This window comes from Hyla sarda, chromosome 4 (assembly GCF_029499605.1).
Source record: "Hyla sarda isolate aHylSar1 chromosome 4, aHylSar1.hap1, whole genome shotgun sequence".
NCBI lineage: Eukaryota > Metazoa > Chordata > Amphibia > Anura > Hylidae > Hyla > Hyla sarda.
The window spans coordinates 192,468,816-192,495,555 of record NC_079192.1 but is presented as its reverse complement, the minus strand read 5'-3'; the positions used below and the strand labels follow the sequence as shown (position 1 = coordinate 192,495,555).

The window sequence follows — 26,740 nt, the reverse complement described above, 5'->3', positions numbered from 1 at the left end:
GGCTTTATTAGGAACAGATCAGCTACCATGAATTTGAGAACGGTTATGGCGGTTCTAGATCGCCTACAGCATCAGCCCCAGAGGGGTGAAGCTCCTGCCTTGCTCACTTTGGATGCTGAAAAAGCATTCGATAATGTAAAATGGGATTGGCTGGGGCTGGTGCTGGATGCGATTGGTATTCAAGGGTCATTTAGGAATTACATTTCTGGGATTTATGCAACCCCCATGGCTAGAATACACACGCCTGGTATCCTATCCACACCCTTCCCTCTCTTTAAGGGCACCAGACAGGGTTGCCCACTCTCTCCCCTACTCTTTAATTTAGGGTTAGAACCCCTGGCGCTCTCCCTACTGTCTGAAAATATTTATCCTGGCATTAAGGTGGGGAAGAAAGAAGTTAAATTGACAATGTTCGCAGATGATATTTTATTGTTCCTTGATGGCCCGACTGCTTCCCTAGGACGCATTCTTGAACATCTGAGAACATTTGGGGCGTTCTCGGGTTACAAAATAAATGTGTCTAAATCGGAACTTTTACCCCTAGGTCCTTTCCGTCACCAGTGGCTTCCAGAAATATCAGGTATGGGAGTCCGCATTGCTGACTCTTCCATCACCTACCTAGGTATCAAAATAGGGAGAACGCCCGACACCATATATAGTTTAAACTATACTCCCCTCTTCTCCAAGATTAAAGCTGAATTACGTAAATGGGAAAAACTCCCCCTGAACTTTATGGGGAGATGTGCACTCATTAAAATGGTTAGCTTTGCGCGTCTCCTATACCCCCTGCAAACCCTACCACTTCTGTTAAAACATACTGACGTGAAAGGCTTAAACTCAGCATTCACCAAATTTATCTGGGCGGGGAAGAGGCCCAGAATCGCGCTAAACAAACTGATGCTCAATAGGCCTGATGGGGGACTGAATTTTCCCAATGTAAGAGGATACAATTGTTACGCCGAGCGCTCCGGGTCCCCGCTCCTCCCCGGAGCGCTCGCTTCACTCTCACTACCGCAGCGCTCCGGGCAGCTCCACTGACCCGGTGCGCTGCGATACCGTCTCCAGCCGGGATGCGATTCGCGATGCGGGTGGCGCCCGCTCGCGATGCGCATCCCGGTCCCCGTACCTGACTCGCTCTCCGTCTGTCCTGTCCCGGCGCGCGCGGCCCCGCTCCCTAGGGCGCGCGCGTGCGCCGGGTCTCTGTGATTTAAAGGGCCACTGCGCCGCTGATTGGCGCAGTGGTTCCAATTAATGTGTTCACCTGTGCACTCCCTATTTATACCTCACTTCCCCTTCACTCCCTCGCCGGATCTTGTTGCCATTGTGCCAGTGAAAGCGTTTCCTTGTGTGTTCCTAGCCTGTGTTCCAGACCTCCTGCCGTTGCCCCTGACTACGATCCTTGCTGCCTGCCCCGACCTTCTGCTACGTCCGACCTTGCTTCTGTCTACTCCCTTGTACCGCGCCTATCTTCAGCAGCCAGAGAGGTTGAGCCGTTGCTAGTGGATACGACCTGGTCACTACCGCCGCAGCAAGACCATCCCGCTTTGCGGCGGGCTCTGGTGAAAACCAGTAGTGACTTAGAACCGGTCCACTAGCACGGTCCACGCCAATCCCTCTCTGGCACAGAGGATCCACCTCCTGCCAGCCGGCATCGTGACAGTAGATCCGGCCATGGATCCCGCTGAAGTACCTCTGCCAGATGTCGCTGACCTCACTACGGTGGTCGCCCAGCACTCACAACAGATAGCGCAACAAGGCCACGAGCTGTCTCAATTGACCGTGATGCTACAGCAGCTACTACCACAGCTTCAGCAATCATCTCCTCCGCCAGCTCCTGCACCTCCTCCGCAGCGAGTGGCCGCCTCTGGCCTACGATTATCCTTGCCGGATAAATTTGATGGGGACTCTAAGTTTTGCCGTGGCTTTCTTTCACAATGTTCCCTGCACTTGGAGATGATGTCGGACCAGTTTCCTACTGAAAGGTCTAAGGTGGCTTTCGTAGTCAGCCTTCTGTCTGGAAAAGCTCTGTCATGGGCCACACCGCTCTGGGACCGCAATGACCCTGTCACTGCCTCTGTACACTCCTTCTTCTCGGAATTTCGTAGTGTCTTTGAGGAACCTGCCCGAGCCTCTTCTGCTGAGACTGCCCTGTTGAACCTGGTCCAGGGTAATTCTTCCGTTGGCGAGTACGCTGTACAATTCCGTACTCTTGCTTCAGAACTATCCTGGAATAATGAGGCCCTCTGCGCGACCTTTAAAAAAGGCCTATCCAGCAACATTAAAGATGTTCTGGCCGCACGAGAAATCCCTGCTAATCTACATGAACTCATTCACCTTGCCACTCGCATTGACATGCGTTTTTCCGAAAGGCGTCAGGAGCTCCGCCAGGATATGGACTTTGTTCGCACGAGGCGTTTTTTCTCCCCGGCTCCTCTCTCCTCTGGTCCTCTGCAATCCGTTCCTGGGCCTCCCGCCGTGGAGGCTATGCAAGTTGACCGGTCTCGCCTGACACCTCAAGAGAGGACACGACGCCGCTTGGAAAATCTCTGCCTGTACTGTGCCAGTACCGAACACTTCCTGAAGGATTGTCCTATCCGTCCTCCCCGCCTGGAAAGACGTACGTTGACTCCGCACAAAGGTGAAACAGTCCTTGAAGTCAACTCCGCTTCTCCACGTCTTACTGTGCCTGTGCGGATATCTGCCTCTACCTTCTCCTTCTCCACTAAGGCCTTCTTGGACTCCGGATCTGCAGGAAACTTTATTTTGGCCTCTCTCATCAACAGGTTCAACATCCCAGTGACCAGTCTCGCCAGACCTCTCTACATCAATTGCGTTAACAATGAAAGATTGGACTGTGCCGTGCGTTACCGCACGGAACCCCTCCTAATGTGCATTGGACCTCACCACGAAAAAATTGAGTTTTTGGTCCTCCCCAATTGCACTTCCGAAATTCTCCTTGGACTACCCTGGCTTCAACACCATTCCCCAACCCTGGATTGGTCCACTGGGGAGATCAAGAGTTGGGGCCCCTCTTGTTCCAAGGACTGCCTTAAACCGGTTCCCAGTACTCCTTGCCGTGACCCTGTGGTTCCCCCTGTAACCGGTCTCCCTAAGGTCTATATGGACTTTGCGGATGTTTTTTGCAAAAAACAAGCTGAGACTTTACCTCCTCACAGGCCTTATGACTGTCCTATTGACCTCCTCCCTGGCACTACTCCACCCCGGGGCAGAATTTATCCTCTCTCTGTCCCAGAGACTCTTGCTATGTCTGAGTATATCCAGGAAAATTTAAAGAAGGGCTTTATCCGCAAATCCTCCTCTCCTGCCGGAGCCGGATTTTTCTTTGTGTCCAAATAAGATGGCTCTCTACGTCCTTGCATTGACTACCGCGGTCTTAATAAAATCACTGTAAAAAACCGCTACCCCCTACCTCTCATCTCTGAACTCTTTGATCGCCTCCAAGGTGCCCACATCTTTACCAAACTGGACTTAAGAGGTGCCTATAATCTCATCCGCATCAGAGAGGGGGATGAATGGAAAACGGCATTTAACACTAGAGATGGACACTTTGAATATCTGGTCATGCCCTTTGGCCTGTGCAACGCCCCTGCTGTCTTCCAAGACTTTGTTAATGAAATTTTTCGTGATCTCTTATATTCCTGTGTTGTTGTATATCTGGACGATATCCTGATTTTTTCTGCCAACTTAGAAGAGCACCGCCAGCATGTCCGCATGGTTCTTCAGAGACTTCGTGACAATCAACTTTATGCCAAAATGGAGAAATGTCTGTTTGAATGTCAATCTCTTCCTTTCCTAGGATACTTGGTCTCTGGCCAGGGACTACAAATGGATCCAGACAAACTCTCTGCCGTCTTAGATTGGCCACGCCCCTCCGGACTCCGTGCTATCCAATGTTTTTTGGGGTTCGCCAATTATTACAGACAATTTATTCCACATTTTTCCACCATTGTGGCTCCTATTGTGGCTTTAACCAAAAAGAATGCCAATCCTAAATCATGGCCTCCTCAAGCGGAAGACGCCTTTAAACAGCTCAAGTCTGCCTTTTCTTCGGCTCCCGTGCTCTCCAGACCTGACCCATCTAAACCCTTCCTATTGGAGGTTGATGCCTCCTCTGTAGGAGCTGGAGCGGTCCTTCTACAAAAAAATTCTTCCGGGCATGCTGTTACTTGTGGTTTTTTTTCTAGGACCTTCTCTCCGGCTGAGAGGAACTACTCCATCGGGGACCGAGAGCTTCTAGCCATTAAACTAGCACTTGAGGAATGGAGGCATCTGTTGGAGGGATCAAGATTTCCCGTTATTATTTACACCGATCACAAGAACCTCTCTTATCTCCAGTCTGCCCAACGGCTGAATCCTCGCCAGGCCAGGTGGTCTCTGTTCTTTGCCCGATTTAATTTTGAAATTCACTTTCGGCCTGCCGATAAGAACATTAGGGCCGATGCTCTCTCTCGTTCCTCGGATGCCTCGGAAGTAGAGCTCTCTCCGCAACACATCATTCCCCCTGACTGCCTGATCTCCACTTCTCCAGCCTCCATCAGGCAAACTCCTCCAGGGAAGACCTTCGTTTCTCCACGCCAACGCCTCGGAATCCTCAAATGGGGTCACTCCTCCCATCTCGCAGGTCATGCGGGTATCAAGAAATCCGTGCAACTCATCTCTCGTTTCTATTGGTGGCCGACTCTGGAGACGGATGTTGTGGATTTTGTGCGAGCCTGCACTGTCTGTGCCCGGGATAAGACTCCTCGCCAGAAGCCCGCTGGTCTTCTTCATCCTCTGCCTGTCCCCGAACAGCCTTGGTCTCTGATTGGTATGGACTTTATTACAGACTTACCCCCATCCCGTGGCAACACTGTTGTTTGGGTGGTCGTTGATCGATTCTCCAAGATGGCACATTTCATCCCTCTTCCTGGTCTTCCTTCAGCGCCTCAGTTGGCAAAACAATTTTTTGTACACATTTTTCGTCTTCACGGGTTGCCCACGCAGATCGTCTCGGATAGAGGCGTCCAATTCGTGTCAAAATTCTGGAGGGCTCTCTGTAAACAACTCAAGATTAAATTAAACTTTTCCTCTGCATATCACCCTCAATCCAATGGGCAAGTGGAAAGAATTAACCAGGTCCTGGGTGATTATTTACGCCATTTTGTTTCCTCCCGCCAGGATGACTGGGCAGATCTTCTACCATGGGCCGAATTCTCGTATAACTTCAGAGTCTCTGAATCTTCCTCCAAATCCCCATTTTTTGTGGTGTACGGCCGTCACCCTCTTCCCCCCCTCCCTACTCCCTTGCCCTCTGGTTTGCCCGCTGTAGATGAAGTGACTCGTGATCTTTCCACCATATGGAAAGAGACCCAAAATTCTCTTTTACAGGCTTCATCTCGCATGAAAAAGTTTGCAGATAAGAAAAGAAGAGCTCCCCCCATTTTTGCTCCCGGAGACAAGGTATGGCTCTCCGCTAAATATGTCCGCTTTCGTGTCCCCAGTTACAAACTGGGTCCACGCTATCTTGGTCCTTTCAAAGTCTTGTGCCAAATTAATCCTGTCTCTTACAAACTTCTTCTTCCTCCTTCTCTCCGTATTCCTAACGCCTTTCATGTCTCTCTTCTTAAACCACTCATCATCAACCGTTTCTCTCCCAAGTTAGTTTCTCCCACTCCTGTCTCCGGTTCTTCTGACGTCTTCTCAGTGAAAGAGATACTGGCCTCCAAGACCGTCAGAGGAAAAAGGTTCTTTTTGGTGGATTGGGAGGGCTGTGGACCTGAAGAGAGATCCTGGGAACCTGAGGACAACATCCTAGACAAAAGTCTGCTCCTCAGGTTCCCAGGCTCTAAGAAGAGGGGGAGACCCAAGGGGGGGGGTACTGTTACGCCGAGCGCTCCGGGTCCCCGCTCCTCCCCGGAGCGCTCGCTTCACTCTCACTACCGCAGCGCTCCGGGCAGCTCCACTGACCCGGTGCGCTGCGATACCGTCTCCAGCCGGGATGCGATTCGCGATGCGGGTGGCGCCCGCTCGCGATGCGCATCCCGGTCCCCATACCTGACTCGCTCTCCGTCTGTCCTGTCCCGGCGCGCGCGGCCCCGCTCCCTAGGGCGCGCGCGCGCCGGGTCTCTGCGATTTAAAGGGCCACTGCGCCGCTGATTGGCGCAGTGGTTCCAATTAGTGTGTTCACCTGTGCACTCCCTATTTATACCTCACTTCCCCTTCACTCCCTCGCCGGATCTTGTTGCCATTGTGCCAGTGAAAGCGTTTCCTTGTGTGTTCCTAGCCTGTGTTCCAGACCTCCTGCCGTTGCCCCTGACTACGATCCTTGCTGCCTGCCCCGACCTTCTGCTACGTCCGACCTTGCTTCTGTCTACTCCCTTGTACCGCGCCTATCTTCAGCAGCCAGAGAGGTTGAGCCGTTGCTAGTGGATACGACCTGGTCACTACCGCCGCAGCAAGACCATCCCGCTTTGCGGCGGGCTCTGGTGAAAACCAGTAGTGACTTAGAACCGGTCCACTAGCACGGTCCACGCCAATCCCTCTCTGGCACAGAGGATCCACCTCCTGCCAGCCGGCATCGTGACAACAATCTATCATGTCTTTTTCGATTTGTTAATGACTGGATACATGGATCCTCTTACCATGCTCTTTACGATCTAGAGAGTGAATTGGCGGCCCCATGGAACCTAGCAGTCCTCTTACATACTACATACTCTAAACTCCCCTCCATAGTGAAACGCTCTGTACTGCTGAGGGACACGGTGGCATCTTGGAAGGAGGTCAGGAAGTTATATGGACTGCCTTACCTCTTATCCAAACATCTACCACTGGCGAAACATCCAGAGTTTCCCCCAAGACTTCCTCCTGGGGTGCTTGGCCTTTGGTCGGACAAGGGCCTCACGAAGGCCGGGCACTTTATGGACGTTACTCAGAAACGATGGCTCCAACCAACCACACTGCTCTCCCTACACAACCTTCCCCCGTCTCATACATTCCCTATACAACAGATATGCTCCTTTTTCTTTAGTCGATTGCGTAACCTGTCCATAGAGGCCACAAAGAACGAACTAGACTATCTTATTGGTTCGGAACCCCGTAAATTGTCCATCTCCATGATATACACATCCCTTAGGAAAGTACTACTGAAATTTACACCCTCTTCTATTTTTTCAGCGTGGACCTCATGGGTACCAGGAGATGATATTTCGGAATGTATCTTGAATGGGTGGAATATCATCCGTAAATGTATTATCAACGAGAGATGGCGTGAAACCTACTACAAAATGGCTCACAAAGCCTTATATGGGTTTAACATACTGCCTTCCCCGGATTTCCCCGATCGTATCACGGCCTGCCCTAAATGTGCTACCCCTTTGACGAATATGTGGCATGGAGTTTGGACGTGCCCCCATACAGAAAGATATTGGCAAATGATTATATCATATATCAGAGAGAAATGGGAAATGTCACTACCACATACACCAAGAGCCCTATTGTTTCATCAGTTTAGACCACCTGACTTGACCGACCAAGGCCCCACCAAAACACCCCAACTAGTTCACATTGTCCTCTTAGTGGCGCTTAGGTGTATCTTCGCAGCCTGGCTCTCCCCTTCTGTTCCCACCATCTCCATGGTCATATCGCAACTTAAACTGTTATGTGGGATAGACAGGCTTGATACTGAACGACACATGAGCACAAACACAGCAAAATATTTCGCCAAATGGCAAGATTTTATTGTTGCACACTACACATCAGCTGAAATCGAGGACATAGTTAAGCCCTTTAGCTCGACAGACTGGTACAGTCTTGGGGTTTTGAGTGATTCACTGGGGCCATTACGACTTACCTCTTGACCTTGACTTCTAGCATACTACGAGCATGGCACGCCTAATTTGAGCGAGGCGAATTAATATTGTGATACTGCCGCGCATTTCCACTTGGGTTCTCCATTAGCTGTGTGGAGTTTACAGTTTCTGGTTTGTAATTTATTGAATGTTCTTATGGCTCTTATTCGACGATATTCCGCACTTTACCATCAATGTGTGATGTCTGTTTATAACAATGAAAATTCAATAAAATTTGTTTAAAAAAAAAATAATGATTTCAGGGACTTAGGCCGCAAGCTTAAGGCAAGGACCTCCAAGGTAGTATTTTCTGAAATATTACCTATACCACGAGCCACACCAGTGAGGTAGCGGGACATTAGGGAGGTAAACAAATGGCTCAGAAGTTGGTCTAGGAAGGAGGGGTTTGGGTTCATGGAGAACTGGGCCAACTTCTATGTCAGATACTGGCTCTACCATAGGGACTACGCACCTCAGTGGGGAGGGTGTAGCTGTGTTTGGGGAGAAGATGGCTAGAAGGGTGGAGGAGTGTTTAAAGTAGGGACTTGGGGGGAAGCAATCAGGGACATTTGCTGGATGTCGTATATCTGGATTTTTCCAAAGCATTTGATACGGTGCCACATAAACGTTTGGTGCATAAAATGAGAATGTTTGGACTGGGGGAAAATGTGTTCAAGTGGGTAAGTAACTGGTTCAGTGGTAATTAATGGTACTTATTCTGATTGGGTGACTGTTACAAGTGGGGTACCACAGGGGTCAGTCTTGGGTTGTGTTCTATTTAATATATTTATTAATGACCTTGTAGAGGGGTTGAATAGTAAAGTAGCAATCTTTGCAAATGATACTAAACTCTGTAAAGCAGAAAACACTATAGAGGAAAGTGCATTGTTACAAATGGATCTGGATAGGTTGGAGGTTTGGGCTGGGAAGTGGCACATCAGGTTCAACGCTGATAAATGTAAGGTAATGCACATGGGGAAGAAAAATCCGGGCTGGGATTCTGTATTAAATGGGAGAACACTTGGGACGACTGATGTGGAAAAAGACTTGGGCATCTTAGGTAATAGTAAATGTAGCTGTAGTGACCAGTGTCGGGCAGCTGCTGCCATGGCAAATAAAATCATGGGGTGCATCAATAGGGGCATAGATGCCCATGACAAGGAAATAATTCTACCGCTGTACAAATCACTAGTCAGACCACACATGGAATACTGTGTACAGTACTGGGAACCAGTCTACAAGAAAGATATAGTGGAGCTGGAGATGGTTGAAAGACGGGCAACCAGAGTAATATGGGGAATGGGAGGACTACAGTACCCAGAAAGATTATCAGAATTAGGGTTATGTAGTTTAGAAAAAGAAGGCTTAGGGGGTGACCTAATAACTATGTATAAATATATGAGGTGGGCAGTACAGAAATCTCTCCCATGATCTATTTATACCCAGGACTGTATCTATAACAAGGGGGCATCCTCTATGTTTAGAAGAAAGAAGGTTTCTACACCAGCACAGACGGGAGTTCTTTATTGTAAGAACAGTGACAGTATGGAGCTCTCTCCTGGGAACTCGGTAAAGAGTTCAAAAGGGGCCTGGATGCATTTTTTGGAGAGTAGTAACATTACAGGTTATGGAAACAAGATTTATAAGGATAGAAGGTTGATCCAGGGATTTATTCTGATGTCATTTGGAGTCGGGAAGGAATTTTTACCTCTAGTATGAGGGTTTTTTGCCTACCTCTGGATCAACTCAGTAGGGACTTATTAGGGTTACAGGTTGAACTCTGGTCTTTTTTCAACCTTATGAACTGTGTTACTGTTACTATGTTAATGATTGCTATAAATAGTCCCCTTTGGGGTCTAAAAAAGTATAAAATAAATGTAAAAAAAAGTGGAAAAAAAGTGTGAAAAAGCACCTCTCCAAATAAAGTTTTAAATCGCCCCTTTTCCCCATATTAATACAAAAAAGCATTAAAAAAAGATAAATAATAAACATATTTGGTATCGTCGCGTGTGTAAATGTCCGAACTATAAAAGTATATTGTTAATGGTCCCCTTCGGCGAATGGCATAAATGTAAAACATTTCTGTATTTTTCTCACATCAAACTGCAAAAAAATATAATAAAAATCGATCAAAAAAGTCACACATATGCAAACGTAATAAGAAAGTTAGAGGTGTTCAACATAGGGCAATTTGTACTGTACTGATTTTGTAAAAAAAAAGTTTAAGATTTTTTAAAAGCAGTACAATGATAGAAATGTATGTAACCATGGATATCATATTCATCATATTGACCTAAAGGATAAAGAAAACATGTAATTTTTTCTGTAAAGTATACAGTGTGAAAACACCCCCCCCCCCCCCCCCCCAAAAAAAAAAAAAAAATTTGCTAAATTATGATTTTTGTTTACATTTCCTTACACAAAAAAATTTTTTTTTTTGGGGTTCACCATACATTTTAGGTTAACTGGTCACGCAAAAAACAAGCCCTCATATGCATCTGTGAATGGAAATATAAAAGAGTTATGGATTTTAGAAGGCGAGGAGGAAATAACGAAAAATTCAAAAATTAAATTGGCTGTGTCCTAGAGGTCAAAATGGGCTGTATCCTTAAGGGGTTAATTTTGCTGTCCTCTCAAAATAATTCAACACAGTGATTTGGACTGTGCAACCATCTCAAATACTAGAGATTGCTATATCTCCAAATGAGTATCCCCCAAGTTTATCACATTGGCCCTGATTTACTATTGTAACCCCGTCCTGTTTTGTCCGGTTGTGTGCCAGAATTTGGTGTGCCAGAATTTGGCCACAAAATGTGTCTGCACCAGAATTTGTGCCAAAAAATTTAAAAACGCGACCAACTCTCCATTTTACTTTAAAAAAAAAAAAAAAAAAAAGTAGAGTGGTTGCAACATAAAAAAAAAAAAAACATATTTATTAAGGTTCCCACAGAAAATGTGGTGGATTTGAGCTGAGGAAAACCCCACAGATCAGAGCAGGTGTAAAAAAAAGCAAAATGTAGTGAAAAGTGAAAAACATAGGGAAACATTAGTAAATACTGTAGAAAAATATTTGTAGGTAATTAAAACCCCCAAAGAAAACTACACTTCACTCTTAGTAAATCAGGGTCAATATGTATATATCATTTTATGATAGAGCAATTGGAATATTGGTGAAAGTTTTTGCTAACAATGTGGAATTTATCTGCCATAGTTTCCCTTCCTTCAGGCATTTACTATTTCCAAGCTGAATGTTGATGTCAACCTGCTAAGTAGGAGACCTAAACAGCCGCCTTATGTCCAACATTATATCTACATTTTACTTAGGTATAAAGAATGCTGACCAAAGGGAATTAATGAAAATTGCATCTGACCCTTTTGAAGAACATGTTATTATTGTCAGTGACTACTGGTCTCTCTTTGACATGCTACCCAGGATTGCAAGAAGAGTCTGTTTCACTGCCTCAGAGCCTCCAAGGCCAATCAAGCAGATTGTAGAAAGTGAGTCTTATTATCATCTGGACAATTAATATCTCAAATATTATAGAAGTCAATATATTACATAACAGATAGCCAAATTCTGATGTATACTGCAACTTATTCATGACTAGTGTTGCTCGCGAATATTCGCAATGCAAATTTTATTCGCGAATATCGCATATCCGCGAATTCGCGAGTATTTGCGAATATAGCACTATATATTCGCAATTACGAATATTCTTTTCTTTTTTTTTTCTTTTTTCACAGTACACATCACAGTGATCATCCCTCTCCGCTTCCAGCTTGTGTGGTGTAAAGAAGGCTCTACTGTGTGAGACTGACGTACGAATGTTCGCATATGCGAAAATTTGCTTATGCTAATTTTCACATATGCGAATTTCCGTTTATGCAAATTTTTACATATATAAATTTTTGTATATGTAAATTTTCGCATATTAAAATTTTCGCTAACATTACGAATATGCGAATTTAGCGAATATATGACGAATATTTGTCCATATATTCGTGAAATATCGTGAATTCGAATATGGCCTATGCCGCTCAACACTATTCATGACACACCTGTTGACTTAAATAGTCCAAACATAGGCTAATACTTAAAGGGGTAATCCGGTGGAAACCTTTTTTTTTTTTTTTAAATCAACTGGTGCGATAAAGTTAAACAAATTTGTAAATTACTTCTATTACAAAATCTAAATCCTTCCAGTACTTATTAGCTGCTGAATATTACAGAGGAAATTCTTTCTTTTTGGAACACAGAGCTCTCTGCTGAATCACGAGCACAGTGCTCTCTGCTGACATCTCTGTCCATTTTAAGAACTGTCCAGAGAAGGAGAAAATCCCCATAGCACCATAGCAAACATATGCTGCTCTGGACAGTTCCTAAAATGGACAGAGATATCAGCAGAGAGCTCTGTGTTCCAAAAAGAAAATAATTTTCTCTGCAGTATTCAGCAGCTAATAAGTACTGGAAGGATTAAGATATTTTTTTTATAGAAGTAATTTACAAATCTGTTTAAATTTCTGGCACCAGTTGATTTAAAAAAAAAAGTTTTCCACCGGAGTACCCCTTTAATATGTTTAGTCTGCTTCCAGCATCAAATCCACAGTGCAGGATACTGAGACTTGTACATTAAATTCAGTATACTACAGAGTACCTAACAATAGATTTTACAGTAGATCATTATTTTTATAAAACATGTTTTGAATTTCCCAGGTGATATAATTGTTGGCCCACGAGACTTGATAGTAAGTGAACAGAATTACAATTCAATGCGTGTTACATGGAGTCCAGCCACTGGTGATGTAACGGGCTACCAGGTTATTCTCAATTCTTTGACATCTTCTGGCCGTCTTAATACATATGACCAAAGACAGGTAAGCTGCGATAAAAAATAGTGAACCTCTGCCTAATGTTATATAAAAAAAAAAATCCACTAAATTATTTATGGGGACAAAGATGGCAAATGTTCATTTGCATTAAGTTAGGGTTTATTTGTACATTATAGATTTGATTGGTATTATACATCTGTTTTTGAAGCTAAAATCAAGTGTGGATACAAAGTATAAGGGTGCGTTCACACGGAGTAATTCAAGAGGAATTTACTTGAGTAATTCCTCTTGAATTCTCCGCTCCAAACTAATTCACATCTCCTCTGCCCATTGACTTTGATGTTTTTTCCGCTGTCCTGTTCACACTGTGTAAATTCTGCTAGCGGAATTCCGACGCTGAATTCCTTTCCACTTGGAGAAAGAGCATGTTCATTCTTCAAGCGGAATCCGCTAGCAGAAATCAATAGAAGTCAATGGTAAAAAAAAAAATTCTGCCCGACATCGTTTCAGCGGAAATGGCTGAAAAACCCTTCACTTCTTTCTCCCCCATTTCCGTGAGCAATTCCGCGTGCAAATTCCATGCAAATTCTGTGCGAAAATAAAATTCTTTTTTCTGGACGTAAATTTTTCGGAGTGAATTCCTTTTGATTTACTCCGTGGGAACGCACCCTTAAATGTGTTATATTATCCCTATCTTAAAGGGGTACTCCGCCCCTAGACATCTTATTCCCTATCAAAAGGATAGGGAATAAGATGTCTGATCGCAGGGGTCCGGCCACTGTTACCCCAGCAATTTCCGTCTGGGCACCCTGGTGTTCTGAACATTATGTTCAGAACACTGGTTTCGGGCGGCCGTGGATAGGAGATAAGATGTCTAGGGGTGGAGACACTTTTTTTTCAAATCAACTGGTGCCAGAAAGTTAAACAGATTTGTAAATTACTTATTTAAAAAAATCTTAATTCTTCAAGTACTTATCAGCTGCTGTATGCTCCACAGGAAGTTCTCACCCCAATGCTCTCTGCTGACACCTATGTCCTTGTCAGGAACTGTCCAGAGCAGGAACAATTCCCCATAGCAAACCTCTCCTGCTCTGGACAGTTCCTGACATGGACAGAGGTGTCAGCAAAGAGCACTGTGGTCAGACAGAAAAGAAATTCAAAAAGAACTTCCTGTGGAGCAGGAAGTGTAATAGAAATAATTACAAATGACAAATCTCTTTAAAGGGTAGCTCCCACCATCCTATTTTTTTTTCTGTCCCTGCCTATTGCCAATCTATCCCTAACCCCCTCCCTGCTTTTAATTTTAATTTTTACTATATTAAAAATGCCTTTTGTCTGCCTGGCAGTGTGCTCACTACCAGGCAGACTTCCCCAGCAGGCACCACGTCACTGATGCCTGCTGGGGGGGACTTCCGCCCTTAGTTCATCTACACAGGGTGCATCCAGCTGTTTCACCACTACAACTCCCAGCTTGCCCTGACATCTATATGCTGGGAGTTGTAGTATTGAAACAGCTGGAGGCACCCTGTGTAGATAAACTATTAGTTAGTTACATGCGGCGCCAGCCCGTCCCCTCCGTCTCCCTCACCCTGCGCCATACCCCGTTCCCTCCATCACAACCCCCCCCCCCCCCGCATACCCCGTTCCCTCCATCACAAACCCCCCTCCCGCATACCCTGTTCCCTCATTACACTTACTGCAGAGTCCGGCAGCGGGCGTGCAGGGACAGCGGCGGCGACGGAAAAAAATAGTTTTCCACTGGAGTACCCCTTTAACGATTCAATATTCGCTTTGCTTTTCAAATAAAAAAATGCATGAGGTTAGGTTTTCACACAAGTTTTTTTCTGGCGTTTTTTGGAAACACCAATACGAAAAGGGAATCTATGATGAAGGAGACATATAAATCCTTCCTTTATATTTCCTATTCCTTTTGAATACACCTCTGGCTTTGGCTCAAGAACTGTAGTAGCAGTTTTCCAAAAAAAACGCCAGAAAAAAAACCTGTGTGGAAACCTGGCCTAATAGTGACCAAATCTGCAGTGTGTAAAGCGGTATTGTAAAATTACTATTAATGCTAATTATGTACAAAAGAAAAATATTTTTAGCTGAGTGATAATAACCGACATGTGTTGTGATTTAGTTATATTACATTTTTGTATATATATATATATATATATATATATATATATATATAAAAAGAACTAGGCAATACAGGCTGACAAATACTACATGCATATCATTGTTAAAATTGTCCTGAATCAATAAAAACAAAACATGATGTACAAATAAATAACAAACAATGCCATTGTACACACTTTTAATAAAGTGTGCAAAACAGGACTATAAAAGCAAGAAAACGATCCTTAATGGTCTATTCACACATACAGTATTCTGCGCAGATTTGATGCGCAGGATTTTCTGCTGCAGATTTTAATTTAAACTGAACACAGCTTGAAATCCTGCTCATCAAATCTGTTCAGAAAACTGTACGTGTGAATAGACCCTTAAGGGGAAAATTTAGTCCAATGTATAATATGTAATAAAACATGCTGAAACTGTCCAGAGCAGGAGAGGTTTGCTCCTACTCTGGACAGTTCCTGACACAGACAGAGGTGTCAGCCGAGAGCACTGTGTTTGAGAAGCTAAAAAATTGCATTTTTTTGTGATTTGTTTAAGAAAAATAGACTTTTATGGAAATTGAAATTATGTAACTAGTTTAACACTGCTACCTACACTGTGTCTTTAACTTTCAAGTTATGTAAACAATGTAGCTAACAGGGCTAAGCTGCTTAATTAACTCTGATTTATCTCTATTGGAGTAAATCTGCCTAAAACAGCAAGTTCATCTTCCCAACCATGTCTGGTGGCCATGTACAGGCTGAAGGGAGGCTAGATCTTGAGATTGGTGTGGATCACGTCTATCGGACATTCATATATATACATCTATCTATCTATCTATCTATCTATATATATATATATATATATATATATATATATATATATCCAAAAAGAAACAGTGGCACCGTTGTTTTAGTGCAAATAGATGTCTTTTATTTCACTCCACCGTAAGCTACGTTTCAACAGCCTCTCGCTGTCTTTGTTTATTTCATGTATCCTGTGGAAATACCATGAATATTCAAGGAGGTAGTACATGCATGTTACCTTGAAAAAGTGGGATAACTGCTTCATTTGAAATATGTAAATTTATATGCATGGCCAGAATTATCCAAATTCTTTGTACTGAGAGTTGGTAAAACAGTAAAATTCCATGCCAATTTTTAACTCTCCAAATATATTATCTCTGTAAAGTGGTGAAACATTTCTTTACCTGTTGTTTTCTCTTATCAGATTACAGTAGACAGGAACAAGCACACCGTTCTTATAACTGAACTGAAGCCTACCACTGAATATTTATTCACAGTTCTGGCCACATATCCAAATGTTATTGGGGATTCAGAAACAGTTAGAGGGAAAACAAGTATGTATTCTTGGTCTGGTTCTGTGTACATATGTCAATCAATCACTGTAAGGAATATTAATTTGCATCTTAATTCTGTTGTTTTTCTTCTAATAATCTTATCTTCCAATACTTGAACAGGTAAAGAATGTTTTAGATATTAATTTAGTTACAGTGGTGCTTGAAAGTTTGTGAACCCTCCTGTATTTTCTATATTTCTGCACAAACCTAAAAGTGAATCCAATTTTCACACAATTCCTGAAAGTAGATAAAGAGAATCAAATCAAACAAATAACTCAAAAAATTAGATATGTTAATTTATATGTTTAGGAAAATTATACAATATAAAGTAGCTACTATGTTCTAATATACATCAGGAAAGTCTTCACACCTTATTTTAGATTTTGATATGGTAAGGCCTAAGGTTGGTAACTTAACCCAATTACTCAATGATCAACAGAGTTTAATTTAGTTACATTTTTGCAAATCCATGAAAAGGAAAAACTAAAAGTTTGCATGGCTAATTAATTCAAGCCTGTTGCTGATGTTTCTATACCTTGATTGGTGTCAGCTGTGGTGAATTCAGTTAATTGGACATGATATAGAAAGACATACCCCTGTCTATATAAGGTATCACAAAGGAGGTATGAAAAAATTCTGCAGCACGGAAAGTTCAGAAAAGAAAAAGGCCTCCATCACTCTTAATGAAAGCTTGCCCCACCAAACTAAGTATTTGGGGAAAGCGCCCTTGGTGAAAGTGGCAAACAAGTTCCAATGGTCACTCTTCCTGAGCTTCAAAGATCCTGTGTGCAGATGGGAGAACCATCCAGATGCTCAACCATCACTGCAGCACTTCACCAATCATGGCTTTATGGCAGAGTTGCCAGAAGAAAACTTGCATGCCGAACAGAAACCAGGCACTGCTAATCATCATCCATACAGTAAAATGGCGGTGGCATCATCATGCTTTAGGGGTGTTTTACGGCAGCTGAGACAGGTAGACTGGTCAGGGTTGAAGGAAAGCTGAGCAACCCTGGAGCAAAAGTATAGAGATATTCTTAAAAGAGTACTATAGTGAAATAAATCTTATCCCCTATCCAAAGGATAGGGGATAAGTTATAGATGGCAGGTGGTCTGAGCTCTAGGATCCACAGGAATGAGTTGTGCAGACCCCCTACACGGAACTGGGGCCGACACATAGAGATACATGGAGGAGGCGTGTTGGCCGCGGCATATTGCAGGGGTCGGCAAGCCCCCTTCCTCTCCACTGCCCGTCCACCATGCAAGGGAGATCTTTTGGATAGGGGATACATTTTTATTTCACTGGAGTACTCCTTTAATGAAAACCTAATCTAGAGTGCTTTGGACCTCAGACTGGGGCAAAGGTTCACCTCCCAGCAAGACAATGGGGAAGATTTATCAAAACCTGTTCAGAGGAAAAGTAGCCTAGTTGCCCATAGCAACCAATCAGATTGCTTCTTTAATTTTGCAGGGGGCGTGTAAAAAATTAAAGATGTGAGCTAATTGGTTGCTATGGGCAACTCGGCAACTTTTCCTCTGGACAGATTTTGATAAATCTCCCCAATGACCATATGTGGTATCGCAGAGTGGAGTCAACTGCTGCCACTCTGAACACAGTCGGGTATCTGTAGTCACATATAAGTTGTTGCATTCGAAATGTTTTGTTATTGCTTCAATATACTGCATGCATGCACTGAGTCTCATATAGAGTGTAGGGGTTAACAATTTCTACTAAAAAGTCTATTCCACTGTAAGAGCATTGGTAATCTGTCAGATGTCTACCCGTAGCCAACTGGTGCTATAGTATGTACATCTCCACCCCTATTCTCAGGATAGAGTACATGTTTAATTTAATCTAGCTCTGGCCTCTGGTCAGAGAGCACGTTTCCAGTGTGAACAAAAGCTCCACAGCTCTCACCAGAGTGAGTTTGGCTTCCATTCCAGCACTGCCTAACATGTACCGCTACAGAGGTACCACAAGAGTTAGCATTAAGGATAAAGACTAAGGGAAAAGGGACTTATTTTAAACAGAAAATTATGTGTGCTAGTCCTACAAACCTGGCCTAGTTAGCGACTGACTAACCTCTGCGGATTCCATTTCTGCATGCGCTCAGGAAGTCATGTCACAGATAACTCAAGGAAACATAAGTGAGGGAAGGGATCCTTGCAACAGTTTATCATGGACCACTCCCATGAAGAAACCGGATAGCTTGCTCAGTTACATTGCATGTAAGAGCTAGCACAGTGTTCCAGTCACAGGTCAAGTTCATTTCTGCAACAAAATCTCATCCCAAGTATGGTGAAAGAACAAGCCGGGCTACACCAAGAGGAAACCGAAAACACCCAGGGGAGACCTAGCCTCTGAGTCTAAGGCTGCATTCACACCACCATTGCAGCCTACAGTTGCCAGATCCGGCTGGGGAGGGGAAAACCGGGTGCTCCCGTACCCCAGCCGGACCGCGCTGAAATCCATTCACTTTAATGAGCTGACCAGAGTAAAACAGTGACTCTGGTCGGCTAATTTCTGCCTTGTATCCGGTTTTGTGACCGGACCAAAAACCATATATATATACTACGGTTTAAGGTCCAGTCACAAAACCGGATGCCGACCGGAGTGACTGTTTGACAACCGTAGGGTGCAATGGTGGTGTGAATGCAGCCTAACACATATAACAAGGGAGAGACCAATCTAAAGCTTAGTACAACTACAAGTTGCATTTGGCTGTTAAATACCAGACTATTGTGTGTCCTAGTTAATAAAAAGGCCTTATTTTTTTTCAATGTAACATGAAAAAATGCAGGATTTTATTCATTCCTCCACAATCTAATGAACAACTTTTTGCTTCAAATGAATATGAATATGAATCTTTACTAAGCCTGTAATGTAGTTTAAATATTAAACCACTAAACTCAGCTATTTTTAGATTTATAATATACTAACATGGATTCATTCTGTTTGTCTCTCAAAAGCTCCTGTGCCTCCTGTTACTAATTTCCGTGTCATAGAAGAGAGACTTTTTGGCTTAAAGGTGGCCTGGACACCTCCGTTGGGGAAACTCGATGGTTACAAAATTTATATTCCAAGATGTAAGTAATATATTGGAAAAATATTGGCGAATTCATGTAGACACACAGGGGGAGATTTATCAAAACCTGTCCAAAGGAAAAGTTGCTGAGTTGCCCATATCAACCAATCAGCTCGCTTCTTTCATTTTGCAGAGGCCTTGTTAAAAATGAAAGAAGCGAGCTGGTTGCTATGGGCAACTCTGCAACTTTTCCTCTGGACAGGCAGCACAGTATCTCACATAAATAAGTACACCCTCACATGTTTGTAAATATTTTTTTCATGTGACAAGACTAAAGAAATTACATTTCCAGTGACCAGGATTAGAGAGTGTGAGAGCGTTAACCCCAAATTTAAGACACCTGTTTCCCATTCACACCTGAAACCTGGTGACACTGACAAGTCACATTACACCGCCAAGGGAAAATTGCTAACTAGGCCCAATTTTGACACTTCTACTTAGGGATGTACTCACTTTTGTTGCCAAGGTTTAGACATTAATGACAGTGAGTTATTCTGAGGGAACACAACATTAAAGGGGTATTCTGGGAATTTTTTTTTATTTGACTATGCTACAGGGGCTGTAAACTTAGTGTAGTTCATAATATAGTGTCTTTACCTGTGTGTGACGGTTTTCTCACAATTCTTATGTGATTTTCACCCCAATATTTATTTTTAACAGCATACAAAATGACTGCTGTCTCGGATTTTTCCCAGCTTGCAATGCGGTCGAGACCTGACTCACTAGTCAGCTGATGACAGGGAGCCTGTCTGCTTCAATGGGTGGAGGGATCAATCTGCAAGTAATGCAACAGCTGTAGGCATCCTGATTGAAGACCACAGGTCTGCAGCTCATTTATGTTCCAATGGGTGGGGTAGCTGATGTGTGGGAAGGAGGAAAATGGAATCATGGGATTTGTAGGCAAACAAGAAAACTGAAAACAGGAAATACAAGTTCACAGAAAGCTAGCCACAGTGTTATGGTATTCTCACAGCATAGCCATTTAGCCCAAGACAAGCGCAGATCCTTCCTAAGCATGTCCATTACTGTCTGCCAGGTACGTACTAAAATCACCTTATGGTGGATAACCCCTTTAAACACTGTTATACAGGCCGTGCACTTACTACTTTGCATTGTAGCAGAATGCAATTTCTTCAGTGTTGTAACGTAAGATATAATATTAACAAATATGTGAAGGGTGTACTCACTTATTTGAGATACTATAAATATTTTTTGGGTGTGTACACCATAACGGTATACCATCTGTATTGGATGGGTGTTTGATAGAAAATAAGGCACATCTGTCTGTCAGCAAATATCATAAAATTAGGGAAAAAAATCAGAAAAAAATACCACATTATATAGAAAGTCTATGAGAGTGGAAGGGAAACCTTCTAGAAACTACATAATACAAGGTGAGCAAAATCACATTGTATTGGTGACTATATTGCTATAATAATATTTGCTTTGGGGGATGATGGAACTGGTTCCCACACCGTTCTAGACACAGATGTATAATCTGTACCTTTATGGCAAATAATTGCAACAGTTGATATAAAGAGAATAGAATGAGAACTGTCCTTGCTTGTAGTATGGTTATATGTAAACTTGTAGCTTAAGTTCTGTATTGCATACATATTATTAGGATATACCAGTAATGTCTGATAGATGCAGGTTTCACCTCTATGGGTCCCACCTATCTGTAGAACAAGGCCCCCTTGGAATCCATAGCCTAGATACAGGGCCACAGGTGGGTAGGATTCCTGTTTTTGCTGAGAAGTGGTACGGTATCCAGTAATAATGGAGGTGTTAAAGGAATCTGTTGGATGGTTTCACACAGTGTATGTTATCATGGTGTCAGGTAGGGGTTAAAGGCACCTTCACAGGCATACCTTTTAGAATTATAAACTTTTGTGAAAACATCTTACAGATTTCCTTTAAAAAATGCCAGTACCATATCTGCTTTTCAGGCTATGTTCGCATGCTGTTTTTGGAGGCAAAAAACATTATACGTTTTTTTCTGGGCAGTTTTTTGCCCGCATTTCACCTTTTTGCAGCTTTTTTGGCTAAACGTATAGCTCTTTCTTAGACTGCAGCAAACTCTACAGCTCACAGCCAAAAAATGGCCCCAAATGAATGGAAAAATTCTGTCAAAGTTTGACTGTAAAATTAATGTAATGAAACAATGAAATTAATGTTTTTACTTTCTTAGCTAACAGGCCTGGATTTACCTATGAACACATTTTGAATGGAGCTGTCTCGTCACACACTATTGATAATTTAGAAGAAGAAAAAGAATACACTGTCAGCATCTATGCTGTTTATCCTGAAGGACCTAGCCAACCTGTGTCAGCAGTGGGCCGTACATGTAAGCAAATACTATAGCTTTTCTTATTCTTTGTTGTATGTTGACATACAACTTTCTTAGAGAAGACAAAGGCTTTCTTAGAGAAGAAGTAATTAAACTCAATAAAAATGTTTTACTTTTCTTCAGTGCATTTCTGGGTTTACTAAGCAGAAGTGATGAGCAGCATAGGCCATATTCGAATTCGTGATATATTACGAATATATGGATGAATGTTCCTCCTATATTCGCAAAATTTGCATATTCGCTATGTTACATAGTTACATAGTTAGTACGGTTGAAAAAAGACGTACGTCCATCAAGTTCAACCAGGGAATTGAAGGGTAGGGGTGTGGCGCGATATTGGGGAAGGGATGGGATTTTATATTTCTTCATAAAATATGTTCACAAATTCGCATATATTCGCATATTCGCAAAAAAAATATTCGTCATTACGAATATAGATCACTATATTCTAAATATTCGTGAAATCGCGAAGTGCCAATATTCGTGGTAAAAATTCACATTTTGAATATTCGCGATCAACACTACTAAGCAGCTTATGGTTTTACTTTTACTTGTAGTGAAGTTACTCTCAGTCAAAAGTTTGACACTACACAATATCACAACTGGAACAATTCGTGCACATTGGACTTCAGTCCGAGGAGCCACAGGCTATCGACTTACTTGGTCATCTACAGGTAAGATCTTATTTTGGCAAATGGGTAGATAATCAATGAAGTTATATATTAATGTGCACCGTATGTAGCCATTGGCCAGAACCCAGTAATGTATTAGTATTATACAGTATAGTCTATGAATACAGATATTTATTGACTGGCACTGGCAACTGCCTAACTTACGTGGGAAAAGACTCACAATACTTTCTAGTCCAAAAAGACGAGTGTTATTAAGTAAATGACAACTTTTTAAATTGAGTTAAAGAGGTTTTCCATGAAAAATTTGATTGATGGCCTATCCTCCCGATAGACCTTCAATAAGGAGCTGGAAAGAGTTGGCTCCATTCACTCTATGTAGTGGCTATGCCAGGTTACTACAACTATTGAAGAATGGGAGTTGAGCTGCAGTAATTTGATGCGACATCTAAAAAATGTATGGAGCTGATGCTTCTGACATTGTTTACATGACCTGAACAGCTGATCGAAGGGAATGCTGTTTTTGGGCATCACGCTGATTAGCTATTGATGGCCTAACCTGATAAACCCCTTTAAGTAAAACAAGCCAATGGATGTTCATGGATTAGCTGAGGGCATCATCCCTAGTAAAGCACTCATTTAGTTCTATTGGTCTGCTTAGACCATGTGAAGACATCTGTGACACCCTATACTAAAGTGCTGTAGATGGGGTCACTTTTCTTCAATAAGCAAAACAAAATACTCAAAGTATTTTATGTACAGTATGCATCCTTGAGGCACCATGAAATGCAATCAACTATTAGATGCCATATGTAGATAGATTCACTTGAAAATAAGTAAATACCCTGTTTCCCCGAAAATAAACCCTACCCGAAAGTAAGCCCTAGCAGGATTATCAGGGTGGGCTGCAATATAAGCCCTACCCCGAAAATCTAGGCCAGGGGTAATCAACTGGCGGACCGCGGTCCAGATCTGGACTGCGGCCACCAGTAATGCCCGCAGACCAGATGCCCCACCCCTCCTCACCTCACCTCCTTAAGCTGGTCGCGGCAAGTTACCGTAATTAAGCAGGGGCAGGTCCGCGCGTATGCACGGCCGAAGTCACGCCCTGCCCCCGGCTGCTAAGCAACAGGCAACAGAAGGAGATCCCATACAGTACAAGTACAGTACAAGTTGCGGACGCTACGGTACGGACAAAGGTGAGGAAGTGCTGGTCTCCGCTGGGGATGAAATGTGTAATGTACCGTAGTTTATTATGGGAGAGGGGTGTGGGGCACTGTAGGAGTGTGGAGGATGACGGGGGAAGGGGAGGATGGGGGACTGTAGCAGTGTGGAGAATGGGGGGGCTGCAGGAGTATGGAGGATGGGGGGCTGCAGGAGTGTGGAGGATGGGGGGCTGCTGGAGTGTGGGGGGCTGTAGCAGTGTGGAAGATGGGGGGGGTGCAGCATCCTCCACACTGCTACAGCCCCCCATCCTCCACACTCCTGCAGCCCCCATAAATAAATAAGCCCTACCCTGAAAATAAGCCCTTGTGTGTTTTTTGGGACTAAAATTTATATAAGACCCGGTCTTATTTTCGGAGAAACACGGTAGCTTTTCCCACCCTTATAACATAGGGAAACTCCTAAACAAATGATCACTTCTTAGGCACAATTTTTTTGGGCTGCCATTTATTGACTACTCTATCAAGCATCTTTTAGCAGGTTAAAATCAGTTTGCCCTCCCTATTAAGAAATGTACAGGTTTTGCTGTTGCTGGGTTCTAGGGAACGTCTGACAAGGAACTCCGATTTGGAGTCACCTAAGCTTCTAAATCCTTCTACTGCTTGTTGATGAATATACATTTATAAATCAGAAAAATACATCATAACAACAGCATTAATATAATTTTTTTTTTTTATCATGCAGAGGGATATGATCAAAATGTTAACCTGGCAGACAGCTACACTCAGTATCTGATTCAAGGGCTGCGCCATGACACTGAGTATACAGTAACTATCAATCCAATCTTTGTAGACATAGAGGGCCCTATAGTATCTGCTAAAGCTTTAACCTGTAAGTATGACTGCAGTTCAAGTGTTACTGGACAGTTTACGATATATATGACTTAATATAGTCAATAGTAATCTAGTAAACTTGAATTCTGCTTTTTATTGAATTTTACAAATTGCATACATTTTTTGTTGACCTTTTTTAGTGGCTTCAAGCTCTGTACAGAGTCTGAAAGCGAGTGCAGTGTCCATTAATACAGCACTGATATCATGGAATGCAGTACAGGGTGCTACAGGATACAGACTAGCGTGGGGTCCAACTCCAGGTAAGTCTTAAAATAATTTTTACAGAAGTACAGATTGATACCAAAAATATATATAACGATGTAAATGATATTTTTTTTTTTGAAGTATTTATTTTAATTTCGCAATTTAATGAACAAACACCACCAGTGGTGGAACGAAATAAAACATGTAAAACAAACCCTGAAGGTCCCACAGACCAGTACCAGCTCATAATCAAATTTAGAACATTTGGAAAATTGCTCCTGTTAAGCTGCAAGGAGTGTCTGAGACCCAAACAGAGAAAGCCCAACACAGACAGACATAGTTACACACGCACAGGCATACATCCCGGTAACCCCAGCCCCCCCCCCCCTATAAAGAACCACAGTACACTTAGAAAACTACAGAGCCAGGCTAGCTGGGGGGTCCGCCAACACATCCAGCAAAAGCCAGGGGGTCCATACTTTTTCAAATTTCTTAGGGAACTTACGACTCACATAAAGAGCCTTCTATAACGGGACATACTTGTTGACTAGAGTCAGCCAACGAGACAGCGGTGGGGAGGAGGTATCCTGCCATGTCATTACTACCACTTTATGAGCACAGAACAGCAAAAATCGAATCAATAAGCATCGGTGTGAACTAGAGACCATCTCATTAATAACTCCCAGCAGGCATACCGTAGGGGTAAGTAGGAAAGGGAAGTCTAAATTATCAGCCAGAAACCCCATTACCTTCCTCCAGAAGAGAGCAAAGATGGGACAATCTCACACAGCATGCAAAAAGGTACCAACTTCACAAGAACAACGGAAACACAAATCCAATTGAGAGACACCAATGCGCTTCAGCTTAGCAGGCATATAATACAACCTCAAAACATACCTAGATTGGATCAGCATATCTCTACTACTAACTAATGTGGAGTAATAAGAACCTTCAACCTCCTTCAATTGATCCTCAGAGAAATACAGAATATCAGCCACCCATTTATTAAATGTTTAAGCAAACAGGCTAGGCCCAAGAGTTTGGAGGAGAGCATAGGCCAGAATTAGGGGCTTAGAGAGGTCTGTGGTGCCCAGGGGAAGCTCCACTTCAGAAAAAGCAGGCGTAAACGTCAGGGAGCCAAACTGCGCCAGAACCGCATATCTAAGCTGAAGATACCTGTAAAAGGCATTTCCAGGGATGCTATAACGTTCCTTCATGTCCGAAAAGTATAAGAAAATCTGATCCTCTCCCAACAAGTGGATCACAAATTTGACTCCATGAGAACCCCAGAACCCGGCCTCCTGTAACCCATGCAGGTGACACCACTCAACACCACCTACCACACTGCAGCTATAGTTTGAAGAGGAATAGGAAAAGAAGAGCAAGAGTGATATCTGTAGAGTGTGTTAGTAAGAGCTTCATAGGAACCCATCATAGCTCCAGCCAAAGCTGTCGCCGAGTTTGACAGATCCAGATCGATCCACCACGCTGCATAGACCAGTTGGGAGGCAAGAAAATAGTTATAGACATCAGGGGGAGCTAAGCCGCCATGCCGCTTAGGAGCCTGAAGAAGAGCCCGACCAAGTCTGGGAGGCCTCTCCTGCCAGTAGAAGGATCCCAGAGCACCCCTTGTGTGTGTTGAAATTCTTCCCTGGAGAATCATGGGAGCCAAATGAAATAGATAAAGGAATTTAGGGAGATAAATCATTTTAAAAATGTTAATCCTGCCAGCCAGGGAGAGAGGGAGTGAAGACCAGGCAGTCAGCCGCTCCACAGTAGAACATAAAAGCAGCACCAAGTTTAGGGGCAGATAATCCATCAGGGACCCAGTGACCTCCACCCCTAAATATCTAAAACGGGAAACCACCTGTACACCTGCCGGGAGAGGGGCGGTAAGGGGACTCCAGAGGAACGGGCCATTAGGGATGACTTAGTCCAAATTACCCGCAAGCCCGAAATCGAACTAAACCGGTCAAGTAAATCAATAAGGGACAGTAACAAGCCACCAGCGTCTGCTAAATATACCAGGGTGTCATCCGCATAAAGTGAAACCTTTTCTACAATTGACCGCCTAGGAATACCACAAATAGCAGGATCTCTGCGTATGGCTGCTGCCAAGGGTTCCATTGCCAGCACAAATAGGAAGGGAGATAGCGGGCACACCTGCCTTGTCCCCCAACCCAGGAGAAAGGGAGCAGACGCATCCAAGCTAGTGCGAACATAGGCCCTAGGACTATCATATAGCAAGTGAACCCAAGC

At 43.3% G+C, this 26,740-nt stretch overlaps 1 protein-coding gene across 1 annotated transcript in view; it reads left to right on the top strand.

Annotated features, from left to right (window-relative positions):
- Window positions 1–26,740, top strand: part of LOC130367428 (collagen alpha-1(VII) chain-like) — a 522,098-nt gene that overhangs the window by 50,043 nt on the left and 445,315 nt on the right. The window contains exons 6-13 of the mRNA XM_056569846.1: window positions 11,172–11,345; window positions 12,562–12,722; window positions 16,026–16,155; window positions 19,126–19,242; window positions 21,433–21,588; window positions 22,149–22,265; window positions 24,129–24,275; window positions 24,418–24,537. Of these exons, the coding sequence (XP_056425821.1) occupies window positions 11,172–11,345; window positions 12,562–12,722; window positions 16,026–16,155; window positions 19,126–19,242; window positions 21,433–21,588; window positions 22,149–22,265; window positions 24,129–24,275; window positions 24,418–24,537 (1,122 nt within the window). The remainder of the gene's footprint in view (window positions 1–11,171; window positions 11,346–12,561; window positions 12,723–16,025; window positions 16,156–19,125; window positions 19,243–21,432; window positions 21,589–22,148; window positions 22,266–24,128; window positions 24,276–24,417; window positions 24,538–26,740) is intronic.